The sequence below is a fragment of the Artibeus jamaicensis genome, unplaced genomic scaffold (assembly GCF_021234435.1).
Source record: "Artibeus jamaicensis isolate MK-2021 breed Jamaican fruit bat unplaced genomic scaffold, CSHL_Jam_final scaffold_1283, whole genome shotgun sequence".
Classification (NCBI taxonomy): Eukaryota; Metazoa; Chordata; class Mammalia; order Chiroptera; family Phyllostomidae; genus Artibeus; species Artibeus jamaicensis.
In genome coordinates, this window is record NW_026522028.1 from 15,354,196 (window position 1) to 15,369,103 (window position 14,908).

At 43.6% G+C, this 14,908-nt stretch overlaps 1 protein-coding gene across 4 annotated transcripts in view; it reads left to right on the forward strand.

Annotated features, from left to right (window-relative positions):
- SH3KBP1 (SH3 domain containing kinase binding protein 1) overlaps window positions 1-14,908 on the forward strand; it is a 319,293-nt gene that overhangs the window by 66,585 nt on the left and 237,800 nt on the right. The window contains exon 1 of one of the 4 annotated variants that reach the window (XM_053655819.1): window positions 14,292-14,467. The exons of the other annotated variants lie outside the window; for them this stretch is intronic. Within the exon in view, the coding sequence (XP_053511794.1) occupies window positions 14,417-14,467 (51 nt within the window). The 5' untranslated portion in view covers window positions 14,292-14,416. Of the gene's footprint in view, window positions 1-14,291; window positions 14,468-14,908 lie in introns of those variants that run through there. 4 annotated transcript variants of the gene reach the window in all.

The following is a 14,908-nucleotide window of genomic DNA, read 5'->3' on the forward strand; positions in this document are numbered from 1 at the left end:
CCATTAGAGAAATGCAAATTAAAACCACAGTGAGGTAGTACTATGTGTCTATTAGAATGGGCCCTAGAATGGCTAAAATAAAAAACAGTGGTGAGAACATCAAATGCTGGCGAGGATGTAGAGAAACTGGTTCTCTCGTACATTGCTGATGGGAATCTGAAATGGTTCATCACTCTGCAAAACAGTTTGGTCATTTCTTTTTTTTTTTTTTTTCATAGAGATGCAAATTTATTTTTTTAACTATTTACTTTTTTTATTGATTATGCTGTTACAGTTGTTCTATTCCCCCTTTATTCCCCTCCACCCTACCCCCCATCCCCACCATCACCCCCCCCTTTAGTTTATGACCATGTGTCTCAAGTCCTTTAGATTCTATATTTCCCATGCTATTCTTGCCCCCCCATCTATTTTCTATCTACTGTCTATGCTACTTATTTTCTGTACCTTCTCCCCCCTTCTCCTCCTCCCACTCCCCTGTTGCTAACCCTCCTTGAGATCTTCATTTCTATGTTCCCACTCCTGATCTAGCTGTCCTTTTAGTTTGCTTTTGTTTTAGGTGTGGTTGTTAATAACTGTGAGTTTGTTGTCCTTTCACTGTTCATGTTTCTTTAACTTCTTTTTCTTAGATAAGTCCCTTTAACATTTCATATACTAAGGGCTTGGTGATGATGAACTCCTTGAATTTGATCTTATCTGAGAAGCACCTTATCTGTCCTTCCATTTTAAATGAAAGTTTTGCTGGATAGAGCAATCTTGGTTGTAGGTCTTTAGATTTCATGACTTGGAATACCTCTTTCCAGCCCCTTCTTGCCTGTAAGGTCTCTTTTGAGAAATCCGCTGACAGTCTGATGGGGACTCCTTTGTAGGTGACTGTCCCCTTAGCTCTTGCTGCTTCTAGGATTCTCTCCTTCATTTTAATCTTGGCTAATGTAATTACGATGTGCCTTGGTGTGTTTCTTCTTGGGTCCAACTTCTTTGGTACTCTCTGAGCTTCCTGGATTTCCTGGAAGTCTATTTCCTTTGCCAGATTGGGGAAATTCTCCTTTATTATTTGTTCAAATAAGTTTTCCACTGGTGGCTGTGCCTTTCCCCCTTCTGGTACCCCTATAATTCGGATGTTGGAGCGTTTAAAGATGTCCTGGAGGTTCCTAAGACTCTCCTCATTTCTTTGAATTCTTGCTTCTTGACTCTTTTCTGTTTGGCCATTATTTGCTTTCTTCTGGTCCACTCCATTGATTTGAGTCCCAGTTTCCTTTTCATTGCTATTGGTGTCCTGTGCAATTCCATTCATTTCAATGAGTTTCGCCTTCATATATTTGTCTAATTTGTCCGTATAATCAACCAGTTCTGTGAGGATCCTGATCACCAATTTTTTAAACTGTGCGTCTGTGAGTTTTGCTATTTCTTCATCGCTTAGATTTATTTCTGGGGCTCTGAGATCCTCCTGCGCCATTCTTGGTCTGTTCTGGCCCTTTAAGTGTGAGAAGCCGGCGGCTTGGATTCCCAGGTCGCTGGGTTGTGACGCTGTATGTGGGGGCGTGGCCAGAGCGGGGAAATGGCGACCCCCTCTGCCGCTTCTCACAGCTGGGTGCGAGGAGCAGTGCCGTAGGTGGTTCACCTGGGCCGGGCCACTCAGAGTCGCTGGGTTATGACGCTGTATGTGGAGGTGGGGTCAGAGCAGGGAAATGGCGGCTGGCCGTGGGGACCTGCCGGCCCGGTCCAACCGCCCACTTCCTCGCCTGTCCACCCTCGCACAAATGCGCGACCTCAGTCAACATGCAGCCCCGGCCCGGCTGTGTCCCCCGAGGTCGCTCGCCTGGTTGCTCGCTGGGTCGCTCACTAGGTCTGACCCTGCGTCTAGATTCCGCGGGCCTGAGTGTGTCTGGCCGAGTCCTCCTGTGCAACCCTGCTCCGCCAGCCGCTGGTTTCGCCCCTTACCGGTCAGGCTGAAGAATTTGTTGTTAACGGACTTCCGAAAAGTTCAATTTTCCATGTTCTGGCTGTGTTTTCTGTTGCTAATATTTAGTTTTCTCTAATCTTGGTTGTGGGAGAAGGCACGGCACATCCACCTATGCCTCCATCTTGGCGGAAGTCCTGGTCATTTCTTATTAAGCTAATTATGTACTTGCCAAGTGACCTAGCAAGTGTACTCTTGGACAGTCATCCCAGAGAAATAAAAATGTACGTCCACACAAAATTATGTAGAGGAATGTTCATAGTAACTTTATTTATAATAGCTCCAAATTGGAAACAACCTAAATGTCCTTCAGTGAGTGAATGGTTAAACACACCCTGGTCCAGCCATACAATGGAAGATTGCTCAGCAATAACAAGGAATGAATCTAGGGAGCAACTTGAACAGATTCCAAGGGCATTGTGCTCTGGGAATATAATGAACTCAGATGTCATATGTTGTGTGATTCTGTTTATATTAAAGTCTCAAAATGGCAATGCTATAGAGTTGGAGGAGAACAGATGACTAGTTGCCGAGGGATAGTGACAGAGTCTGGGGAGCACTGGTTGGCCTGTAAAATGGTAGCACAAGGGAGTTCTTTTGTGGAGATGGAACAGCTTCGTGTCTTGAGTGTGATGGTGGTTATAGAAATTTATACCTTGGCTCAAAGTACATACAGTTACACATGCACATCAGTGCATGGAAAAACTGATAATGAATTAAGGTCTGTAGTGTAGTTGACAGTAGTGTATCAATGTTTTGATATTGTACTCTAGTCATGAGAGAGATTCTCACTGGAGAAAGCTGGGTGAAGGGTTTATGGGACTCTATGCACTATATTTGTAAGTTCCTACGAGTATATAATTGTTTCAAAAGAAAAAGTTCAAGAAAGAATGTCACTGCATTTCCACCTTGGTTGCACATGAGTATCACTTGGAGAGCTTTAAAAAAATCCCAGTGTGCAGGCTGTATCCCAGACCCATTTGTATCTGTGGTCATGAATCTCAGCATTGGTTTGTTTTAGGATTTCTAACTCTTGTTTTTGTTTCCATTAAGTTAAAAAGATGCTTTCCCATCTATTTGCCCACATACCATAGTTCTCCAGCCCATCCTGGGTGTTCCAGTCATCTCTCCTCATGCTCCTATTCTGTCATTGTGTTGTGATGGTTATGGCTGGGATTTAGGCAAGTTCTACCCACCGCTCTGAGCAAGTACAAGGATGCATTAGTATTTGGCCTGTCTGCGGTTGGCCTGGAGATTGGTGGAGCCAATGATAGAAGTAGAATGGGAGGAGAGAAGAAGAGTGGAGGAGGGGAGTGTGGGCAAGAGGAGATGCAGGCCTCAGAGACCATGTTGATGAGAAGGACCTGGATGCAGGATGCAGCCCTGGGCCTAGTCTCCTGGACACACTCCTGCCCTGATGTCCCCAGGGCTTCTGCCTCACATTGGGGCATCATTTACAAAATGGCCTTTAATGCAAATTTGATCATACCTCCTTCCCCATGTATCCCACATACCCCTAAAATACTTCCTTGGCCTTCCCTTATTTTTAGGAGAAAGATTGAACTCTATTTGAATGTGGTAAGTCTGCAAGGTCCTGTGTGCTGCGCCCCCTACCTTTATTCCCAGCCTTGTCACCCACCTCACATCCCTGCATCCCATAATGCCTTCTCCGCCCTTAGAGCTCAGCTTATGCTTCCCCAGGGAAACTTTCCCAGCCTTCCTGACTCACAAATACCCATTTTTATAAGCCTTTGTAGTGCCCTATTTCTCTCCTCAGTAGCACTTGTCATTCTTGGGATTTTCAATCTGTTGCTGTTTGTCAAATGGCTCTCCTTCTTATTGGACTGAGGTTTTGAGGCATCTGGGCAGCATTGTGTGCTCAGTGCCTGGTGCACGGCAGTGCTTATCCATATGTGTTCATTGAGTGACTTGCTTTGTTGCTTGTTTCTCTATACTTGGGCTTATTGACACCATTGGGAAGTTAGTGCTCACTCTTTGGATGGTCGTGGCAGTGGCCATTTAAATAGCCAAAGGTCTTAGGTTTTGATTTCCAAAAGCAGTGTGGCCCGAGGGTTTCTGAAGGAACTGATCTTCCTAACCTCTAGGAAATTCACCCAGGCCAGGTTCAGTGGTGAACCTCTGAACCAGGTTCAGCTTGCAGTCCAGTTGAAGATGATATGCTGAACAGTGGTTGCAGGCTTGCATGTTTAGTTTTTTTTTTAATTTTAATTATTTTTAGAGAGAGGGGAAGGGATAGAAATATTGATCAGTTGCCTCTTATACGTGCCCCATCTGGGGACCAGTCCCTCAACCCAGGCATGTGCAGGAATCAAACCAGAGACCTTTGGCTTTGCTGGATGGTGCCCAACCCACTGAGCCACACTGGTCAGGGCAAGACTTGCATGTTAATTGCTGTTTGTATTCCTTGTTTTTCTTTTTACCAGCTGAGACTTCATTGCCTACTGACAAGATACTATATAACCTTAAAATTTGGGGCTATGATAATGTATGCAGCAATGTAGAAAATATATATGCTGTGAGAGAAAAAAGCAGGGTACATAATTGTATATGCAGCATGATACATAAACTATCAAACCTAGAGTATAGGGGGGAAATGCTCAAATGTTAATAATAGTGCATTTTTTGTATCTTTATTTCTAAGATTTACAAACTTAAAAAAAATCCTCACCCAAGGGTATATTTATTGATTTTAGAGAGAGAGGAAGGGGGGGAGACAAACATTGATGTGAAAAAGAAGCATCGATTGGTTGCTCCTGTATGGGCTCCAACTGGGGATCAAACCTGCAACCTAGCTAGGTATGTGCCCTGAGTGGGGATCAAACCCACAACCTTTTGGTATATGGGATGGTGCTCCGACCAACTGAGTCACCTGGCCAGGGTATATTTCTAAGATTTTTTTAAAGTTTATTTAAAATTAAATTATTTTGATCTGATTTGTTTACTTTTCCTCAAGGATGGAGATGCTTTTTATTCAGCTTCTTGTGACTGAAGTAGTCCCCCAGTTGTACAGTACTTTCTTTAAGTTGCTTTTTTCAAAAAAATTCCTCTTGTCTTCCAAGTGAATATAAGGTTAATAAAAGTACCAAATGAGCTGAGGTAATTGATCTCTTGCTATGTAATTTGTTTTGAATTTTATCACATCTGTAGATATCTGAGTATGTAATGATGCAGCATCTTGTTTTTATCACAAACTAGTGACTCAGAGCTGTGGTTTGGAATCCCAGCTGAGCTCTGCCGCCTTGGGCAAGTTAATTAGGCTCTCTGAGTTTGTTTGTTTGTTTCATTCATTCAGTCAGTCAGTCAGTCAGTCAGTCAGTCAGTCATTCCTACCTTCTCAGGCTCAGTCAGGCTTGTACTGGCAGCAGTAGTGCCCAGTGATTCTAAAAGCTTGAGTTTAGGTGTATGGGCATCGAGACCTTGGAGAAGTTATTTAAGCCCTCTTGGTGGGCATTTATTTTCTCTTCTGAAAAATGGGAAAACTAACCATGGTAGTATATCTCTTTGCTACTGTATTTGGGAGTAGGCATGAGATCATGTGTATAGGGAGTTGTGTTTGATACGCTTACTCATTGAACAAATATCAGCTATTAATATAAGTATTAAGCCAATCTTAGGGACTGGAAAAATACAGAGATGGTGTCTGTCAGTTGGGTGCTCTGGGCAGGGGGTGCTGAGCTGGAAGTAGGAGTGCAGGAGGTTTATTTGTGGAGGGGATGACGCCCATGGAGATAAACGAGTGGGGGTGGGGCAGGGAGAGCCTCAAGCTGTGGTGCCCTGGTGCCAGCCAGCCTGCAAGACAGAAGAGACAGGAACGGGCAGGTGGCCAGGCACTAGCACCTCCCCTTAGCATGCCGCCCAGGTCAGTGGCTGGTGGGGGTGCTACCCGGAAGGCACGTGACCTCAGCTAGAAAACAAGCTGAGGCACATCCTGAAGGCACAGGGTCTGTCCTGAAGGATGTGACACATGGGCAGCACACCTCCAGCGCTGCAGAGACATTTTGTTTCATTTTAGTTTCTTGACTCACAAAGGGGTTGGAACAAGTATATTTCCCCACATCCCCACCCCTTGGAATCAGGGGTACATTTCATCATCTTTCTGCCACTGAGGAAGATTAGATCAGAAAGCGTGGAGGGAAGTTCAGGGAGAGTGAAAGTAAAAAGGTGAATGCCTCTTTAATGTGTGGTCACAACACGCATTCACTCAGAAGCCAGCGTGTATGTGTACACACACATATACAAAGTAGGGCAAAAGTAGGTTTCCAGTTGTTTGTATGGAAAATAGTACACTAATAAGTAATAATACAAGAATAAACTCCATGTTTTGTGCACTCACAACTGGAAACCTACTTTTGCCCAACTCTGTATATTTAGTGATTTGTAGAACAAGGTGCCTGAAGTCAGCCCATTTTTGCCCTTCGCTGCCTGTTTTGCTTGTCATGGAGGAAGAAGTGTTTCATTTGTTGTCATACTTCCTCTGGGACCACCACGTTTTTTTCTCAAGAAAACCAACAAAGAGACGATATCCTGTGTCTGGGAGTCTGTGTGAAAAACAAAGTGGGCTTGCCTGCGTGCGTGCGTAAGCTGAGAGGTTGTCCAGGCCAAACCACATCCTGCCCCAGCTTTCTTCAGGCAGGTGGTCCCAGATGGAGGTTGAGAGGGAGGAGCCCAGTGACCCATGGCAGCGAAGGCAGACGGGTACTCTGTGGCCGTGCAAGGTTCCCAGGTGGCGTGAGGACACTCTCTCTGGCTGCTAGCTCCTCTTACAGTGAACCTTGTTTTTCTAATCTTACTGGTGACCATGAACCTCTGGGGGATGTAATTTTCCTGGCCAGAAAACAAGGCTTCATTCGAGATGTGCGATAGTGTCAGTCCAGTGGGTGCCCAGTTAAAACCCAAAAGGGACTGGTTTTGCCCAACATGGAAGGAAAAGTAAATTTAAATTGTGTTTAAAATATTTAGTATTATAGATGTACACGTCAGTCATAATTATAGGAAACTGTAGTTGCCATTGGTTTAAGTGTTAAAATGGGAATGAATCCTTAGCAAGGATGTGCCTGTTTAGGTGTTTGCAATGTGATGCCACCTGCGGAAGTCTCCGGTCATGTGGGGTTTGCTTAGGTTGATAGCTTATGGGCAAAAGCTACATTACAACTATTTTAAATCGTAATTACTATCAAGTTATAACTGCTAACCACTCTATTATTGGGGCCTTCATGTGCACAGAGAAGGAATCTGGTTTATTGCTGTTTTTCTGTAACTGCTCTTTAACAGCTTGGCTTATACTCACAACTAAGTCTTCTACTGTTTTTCTCAGCTGCGGAGTCATGAATGTGTGCACAACTTTTTCGATTGCCAAATCTTTTTAAAAAAATTTTTATTGTTGGCACTATGACAGTTGTCCCATCCCTCTCACTCCTTTGCCTGCCTCCACCCAGCCCTTGCTATCTCCAAATCTTGAAGCTGGAATAATTGCCAATCTGACTATAAAAAAATACATCTGCCATATGAAAGTAGTTTTAGCTATTACTGTGTTAAATGAGTAATTACGACATTAGGCTCTGGTGGCGCATGATAGGAACTTTGAAATACGGTTGAATATGGAGCATGCCAGGGTTATGTGGTTTCAAATGTTGAAAAATTGCTTCTTTGCACTTATTGATATTTTTTTTCAGGGAACACTCTGTTATTTGGTTACTGTAACATGACAGATGATGTCTTTGGTACATATAATCTATGCAATTATAGTGCGAGCTTCTCCTGTCAGTGGTGGTAAAAAATCTGTATACCTTACATCTTTTTTAGCCGCTGATATTTTTTATTCAATTTACCTCAGCCTTTTATTTTAAAACTTGAATTTGAATGGGTTCCATTAACAGTGTTTTAAGGTGACAGTCAAGTCAAAAATGCTGCCAGCTTTAAGCTGAACACATTCCCCTGCCCTCCAACTGAATATGCAACCTAATTTCAGGCCTGCTGTAATGCAGGGGTGTAGCTGATTTGTAAACAGCCTTTATAAGTAACATCATAGCACAATTACCAAGCGATGGTTCTCAGGCAGGGGGAAGTATGTTACTAGCTATCGAACTTGTCACTCTGATTGCAGTTCTGCCTGTGATGCAGCTCACAGAGCCACACAAGGTGACTGAAGCTATAGAATCATCATAGGTACAGTCATCCCAGTTTAGTTTCATTATAGACACACTTAGGCTTGTCTACATTCATTGTGATGAAAGCCAAATGAATTTCATCCACTTTATTAAACGCTATATCCTTTTCTTCCTTTCAATTGGAAAGTACAAGTGAATATTAAAGCATAAGCACAATTGCAGGTGACTCTTCCTGCTAATGAACTTCCCATAGAGCCATCCTTGGCCCATGGTGTGCATTTGCCGCTCCCAGACTGCATGGTCATGGAGGCTTCTCAGCCCTGTGCCCCGACGCTGTGTCTGTCCTGATGGCAGGGATTGGTAGGTTATTCACGTCTACCCATTTTTCCCAGAGAGGCTAGAATGGTCTTAAATATAGAGAAAGATTGTGTTAAATATTCAGAAGGTTAATTGAATCTAATATACAATCTGAAGATTAATCTGAAGTTTGGGAGTCATTAATGAATCAGTTTCTCATAGCATGTAATTTATTTGCTATTATCTAAGGTAGTGACTTACTGAAGTAAAAAGGGAACATTTTTTTCCACGAGATGGATCTTACCAAGCTGCTGTTGGTTTCGTTCATATATGTTAGGTTCCTCGGTGTTACATGATATATTGCAGTGTGGGATCCAACACTTGCCAAATGAGAGTGCAATCATTAGCAACTCCCAATTTCATGAATATTAATAATAATGGTTGGGTATCAGTTGAAAGGACAATGAATCAACATGGAATATTGTAATGATCACTCCTGTGTCACAGCTGGGAAAACTGGCACTCAGAGATGTAACCTGCCTTGATGGAGATTGCCAATCTATTAAAAGTCAGCCCCGGTATTTGAACCCTAGTAGCCCGATTTTGCATAATAGCATTGTAAGAACTAACTGGGAGGACAGATATTCTTAGAAAGTATAGCCTCTGAAGAAAAAAATGAACATGGTTGTTTTGTTCTTATGGTAACTCAGTTTTTGTTCAAGCGTTGGCTAGGGAAACTGCCTGGGGAAATGTATTTCGTAAGTACATGCTGAACAAATATATCATTTGTTCACTTGTCATAAGTGCTTAAAAACAGATGAAAATGGGTAGTTAAAATAGTTTCATTTTCCCAATTCCCTCTGCTGTCTTACTACTAATGTTACTATATAGTACTAATACTATGAAAGCCATATTGTCTGGTACTTGTCTACTGAGAATATTCTGGAAATCAGCATTTTTTATTTCAGTAACTGTTACATAATTGGTACCAGTTGACTGTTTGGCAGACTGTATTTTTCACCTGCTCAAATGCTTTTCATATTTTCTATAATAAACCTTTTTGAGAATACATAAACTGTATCAAGTACAAGATTGCAGAGGGGGGACTTTTAACTTCACATTGGGTGAAGAGGGGAATTCTATTCATTGGTTTCTGGGTACTTTTTCCCTTTGCCATTAGAGGAAAGCAAAGTACTTTCCCACAAGCACTTCCCTTGACACACCAAAAAGTTGCTGGTGTTCAGTAATGGAACATTCATTGAAGGAAATGCAGTCCGGGTGGAGTGTTCTCTAACCAGTAGTAATAATTGAGCACCTAGTGTGTGCATTATTCTATTGTCTGTACCATTAAGAGTAACACATTCTGGGTGAGAAAAATAGCCAACTTTTTTATAGCACTTGCCGTGGACCAGAGGTATTAAACAGCTTGCTCAGGGGAGCACAGTTTGGCAATGCAGAGCTGGATTTGAGCCTGTGGGTGGTTTGGCCTCAGAGTCCTGCTCTCTCACTCCTAATTGCACTGTGCTACAGGATTAGCTGGGTGGCCTTGGCTTTGTTAAAACTGTAACAGTGAGACAAACTGTAGCTAGCATGAGGGAATGCCCCAATCTGTCAGGTTCTGAGAACCCGCTGGGAATCTTGGCTAAGCTGGGTGTTAGGCTACCTGGAGACTTTCTTTTCATATGCAGCCACATTCATTCGGAGCCACGACTTCCTGTGAATGCCCCATGATGCTGTTTGAGGAAGGGAAACAAACATATGAATTTTTAAAAAGTTTCTTGAAGTATACTGATTTTTAGGAATGGATGCAATTAGTAGTTCTCATAAGTTCAAAGAATTCTTTATCCTGGCATATTTGGGTTGCACGGCAAGCTTTTTAGTAGTAAAAGATGTTGCAGGTCCTACTGCTTTGATGATGTAGGAGTAGCCTGAAACATGCGCAGTAATGGGAGTGTCAGTGCTGCCAGCACAGATGGAAAAATATATTGCTTAAATTGAAAAAGCAGGCTGTGTCTACTCTTTGACTCCCTTTATATTTACTCTGACTAGTCAGAGTTTCTGGGAGGGTGGGGAGGAGACTTGGCCCTGTGCTTTATCGGGAGGATCCTGAAAAAGTTTGGAATATGGATTCTGAGTGACCTCCTGCACTACTGTTCCTCCCACTTGTGAAAGGGAAACAAGCAAAACACAACCTGGGAGATTCTGAAGCCATGTCATGACAGAGTCTAACGTGCCATAAGCCCCCCAGGGAATTATGCAAAAATGCAGATTCGGATTAGAGGGTCTGGACCTGGGCAGATGGATGTGGGGAGGAGATTCTGCAGTTCCAAGAGGCTTCCAGGTAATGCTGCTTTTAGTAGGGAGAGTGGGTGTAGCTTGTAGCTGATCCATTTTGACCCAGTCCTGATCATCTGAGTTACCTGGGGGAGTTTCAAGGACATGGATTCCCAAAGGAATGGGATTAGAGTTACTGGGGCTGAGGCCAGACAGGTAATTTGTGTGTGTGTGTGGGGGTGGTGGTGGTGGGGGGAGCTACCAGAGTGACTTGATTGTAGATTTGCCAGCTTTGTTTTTGGGGTAGAGCAGGGTGAGGGTAATGTCAGCTTAGAAAACTTCACTGTAGGGATCAGATCAATATGTTTAAAGGCAAACTTTCTGATACCCTAAGAGCCTCCCATTGGCCCAAATAACATGAGAAATCTTGGCCACGCCCCCATAAAGGGCACTGCTGCCAGTTCTTTATCATAGCGTCCAGACCAGCTTAAATCAGAGAGCACAGAGAAAAAGGGAGTATTTAATGGTTAGTTTGCGGACCTGCTTAGCATTAGATAATGTCTGCGAAGGCTCCCAGAGTGTGTCCAGGAAAGCTGGGGCCAAAATATGGAAAGAAGAGTCATGATTACGAGGTAGGAGTTGAAATTACCGTCATGCACATTTAAAGTGTTATTTCAGCTCTTTCTTATGCTCCTGGCTTTGGGGTTTCGTTTCTGGTGGTGTTGGGAGAGCCAGGACCAGCTAGGAAGATAGGGCTTATTGTAATGAAGCTGGAATTCTATGGCTCTCCTTTCCCAGTCTGTCTGTCCGTCCATCTGTTTGTCTGTCTCACTTTTTTTTTCTTTCAACGACTCTCTAGCAACTGGCTTTTAAATATTTCTTAAATTTTACTATTAATCTTTCACCCTGAGGTCTTGCACAAAGATAATACACAGGTGGGGACAAGTCGTTTTTCCCTTTTCTTAATCTATTGTGTTCCGTTTTTAATGTCTAGTCATTTTACAAAACCAAGTGTTTTCCATGTGTGTTGCATTTCTGATGTTCTGTACCCCAGCTCCTTAACCTTGTCTAAGGGTTGAAAACGTAAGGGAAACCCCACAATCAGAAGAAAAAAGGGTTGGATGTTCTCTCACTTCATTTTTTGAAGCTTATACAGTGAGAGAGGCATTGTGCTTTGTCGCTGGGGATCAGGGGGAGTTTGAACGGAGAAGCAGAAGGTTGGGGATGAGGGATTTCTTACAGGGTTCCATTTAATACACACTGTGGGTGCCTGTGTCTATTGCTAAAACTGAAGTTGCTTTAGGAAACTGGGTGTGGGTGAGATTGGACACTTGGAAACTGCCTCTGGCTCTCCCACTCCCAACCTCAATGACAGAGTGGCCTGCAGAAGAACCTGGTGTCCTTCCTGAAAGAAAGATAAGAAGAGTTCTTTCAGGTCTGGAATGCTGCTCCAGGGCCTAGTGGGAGAGACGGAATTCCAACCCATTGTGACGCATGCCCAGTATACTACGGGGACCCAAAAAGACGGAACCTAGAACCTGCCACAGGGTAGGAAGGAATAGATCCGATGAGGTGGATGACCAGTGACCGAGGCTGGGGGTGTAGTGTGAACAGAGGCCTGGAGGGGGAAATGGCTTGATGGGTATCTGGAAGTAAGCTTTGCCAGCTAGTGGGGTTAGCGAGCCCGGGCATTAACAGGGACATTGTGTGTCTTTGTAAGGAACTTGGACTATAGAGGTAATCAGGAAGAGTTGGAGAAAGGATTTTAGCAGAGGCGTGCTGCGTCAGATGGGGATGGAGGAAAAAGTTCCTTCTACCAGGTGACTTTTCTGGAATGATCATCTGCTCCCTTGTAGCGTTGTAAAAGCCGGCTTTATTTGAGCTCTAATTTACATGCCATAAAATTCACCCATTTGAATTGTCCCATTCATGGTCTTCCATATATTTACAGAGTTGTGTAACCAGCACCACAATCTGATTTTCAGACATGTCCATCAGCCCCAAGGAAACCTTGTGCCCATTTGCAGTCAACTCCCCATTCCCACGCCCAGCTCTCAGGAGCCACTTGTCTTTGTAATTTCTCCTTTTTCTTTAACATTACGGAGAATGTTTCCTGAGTGTATTATTTACTTTAAGGAATATCTTTGCCAAATTATACTCTTGCTCTTGGCCTTCCAGCTACTCCTCAGCTCATTCCCATCAGGAGCGCTTTGGATTGCATGGAACAGAAACCTGGCTGGGACTGGTTTAAACAGGAATGTTTCTTATCACACATAATTGGGAAGCTATAGGTAGGGCGGACCTTGAGGTCAGTATGTTCAGCTGCTTAAGGTGACATCAGAGACCTGTGTTCTTGCCATTTCTCCTCCATGGCATTCTTCTGGCAGTAGCTTCACCCAAGGGCTGGTGTCTCCGTGGTTGTCAGGCATCCTCTGGCAGCCCTCTGATTCCTTGTTCACAGATGGTATCTAGGAGGAGTCCTTTCCTGCAGTCTCTGTCTGATTGGGTGAGATTACTTCCTGTTGCCCACCCTGAACAAATGATTGGCTTAGAATGAATTGAGCTGCCTCTCTGGGGCTGAGAACGGGCCCTATGGTAGATGGGTGGGCATCTGTGACAAATAGTGGGTTCTGGTGGGTAGGCTTGGGAGTAATAAAGTAGTACGTGAGTGTTTTTGCAAGCTGACTCTGGCTTTATGTCATTGTGAAAAGTGTCATCAGTTCAGAGCTCCCCAATTGAGGAATTTGTTGTAATTTGCTCAGAGAGTGCACTGAAGTTGACCTTTGGAAGCTTTAATAGTGTGGGCATTAGTGGGACCGGTGTTGACATTAACATATGTGGAAGATGAACGATTTAAATGACATTAGAAAAACCTGTTTGCTTTAGGATAGAACTTTTTAAATATGTGACCAGTAGTAAATAACAGAAAATCACTCTTATCTAGTTATTAGGTTAGCCCTTTGGTATCCTTGGGGGAAAAAAAAATCTGTCCTGAATATATCAGTATTCAAGTTACTATATGAACTTAGAATGAATAGAAATTGACCTTTTCAAGTATAATTAATGCTTCATGAAGGCACACAGACATTCGGCCAGTTATTTGGACTTTATTAAATTTTGCTTTGTATGTAGTAAAAAAATCAAGGTATGCCTATTCTTTGCAAAGTAATTTCTTCGACTGTCAGCTGCATTTTCAAGTCTGTTGTGGAGTGAGGTCTGTCTTTATGTCAGTAATGAACATTTGCTGGTGCAGCTCTTAATGGTGAGAACGGATGTTGAAGAAAGCAAACACCATATGCCCTTTGTTTCCCGTGCATGTCCCCTCCTGGAGGCTGGGTGGAGTGTTTCAGCTGTCTCGAATAATCTCCATTTTGCTGTTACTGCAGACTTCTCGGTTCTCCAACTCCCTTCTCTCCAGTGTTAGTTACAACTTCCTAATTAGGTGGCTCTTCTTCCTCTTTCTCCTCCTGGGTCGGAAAGGTTTCACACTCTCAAGTGTGAGAGAGTGGATTAATTTTGAAAAATGAGTTTCACTTGAGCTGTGACAGAACTAAGTGCAGAGAATTAAAAAAAAAAAAAACCACCCAGTGTGAATGTGTAGTGGGAGGGGCAAGGCAGGCTGGGTATGGGACAGGATGCTTAGAATAATTCAGCTGCCAAGTGAATCAGAAGGACTTGGAGTTCTCAGCGAGCACGGACCACACTCCTGCCTGGAGTTCAGACACAGTCAGCCCCAAATCACCATTTCCTACCCCACAGAATGGAGCTTTCCGCAGCCAAAGTCCCGAGTGCTGTAGATGCGTCTGAGATTGTAAGTAGGCCATGCATACATCTGTTTGGATTGTTATTATGCCTGCATCTTTCGTAGCCTGTTGCCTGACTACTTTGTAGGCCGGGAGGGAGGTGTGGTGGGACATTTGGTCCCGACGCAGTCCTTCCCAGATGGTGAGCAATGCCGTTTTCTACTTGGACTTGGGTCTCAGTTTTCTTGTTTTTGGTAGAAGGGAATTTCTTTTTCCAGGTCCTCCTCTGTGACAGAGGTGGCTTTTGGCTGAGTCCTTTTTGTAGTGGAATTTGTAAAGCTTTGGAACAGCCCCATCATCTGGTATGATGGCTCTTTCCTTCGAACTGTTATTGATGAGTCTTTTCCAGGGGACTCTGAACGCAGTTCCAGTTACCTCCCCACCTCCCCCTCTGCAAGTGACCCTGTAATCGGTGAAGTGTCCTGATCAAGGGCTGGGAGCAGGTAACA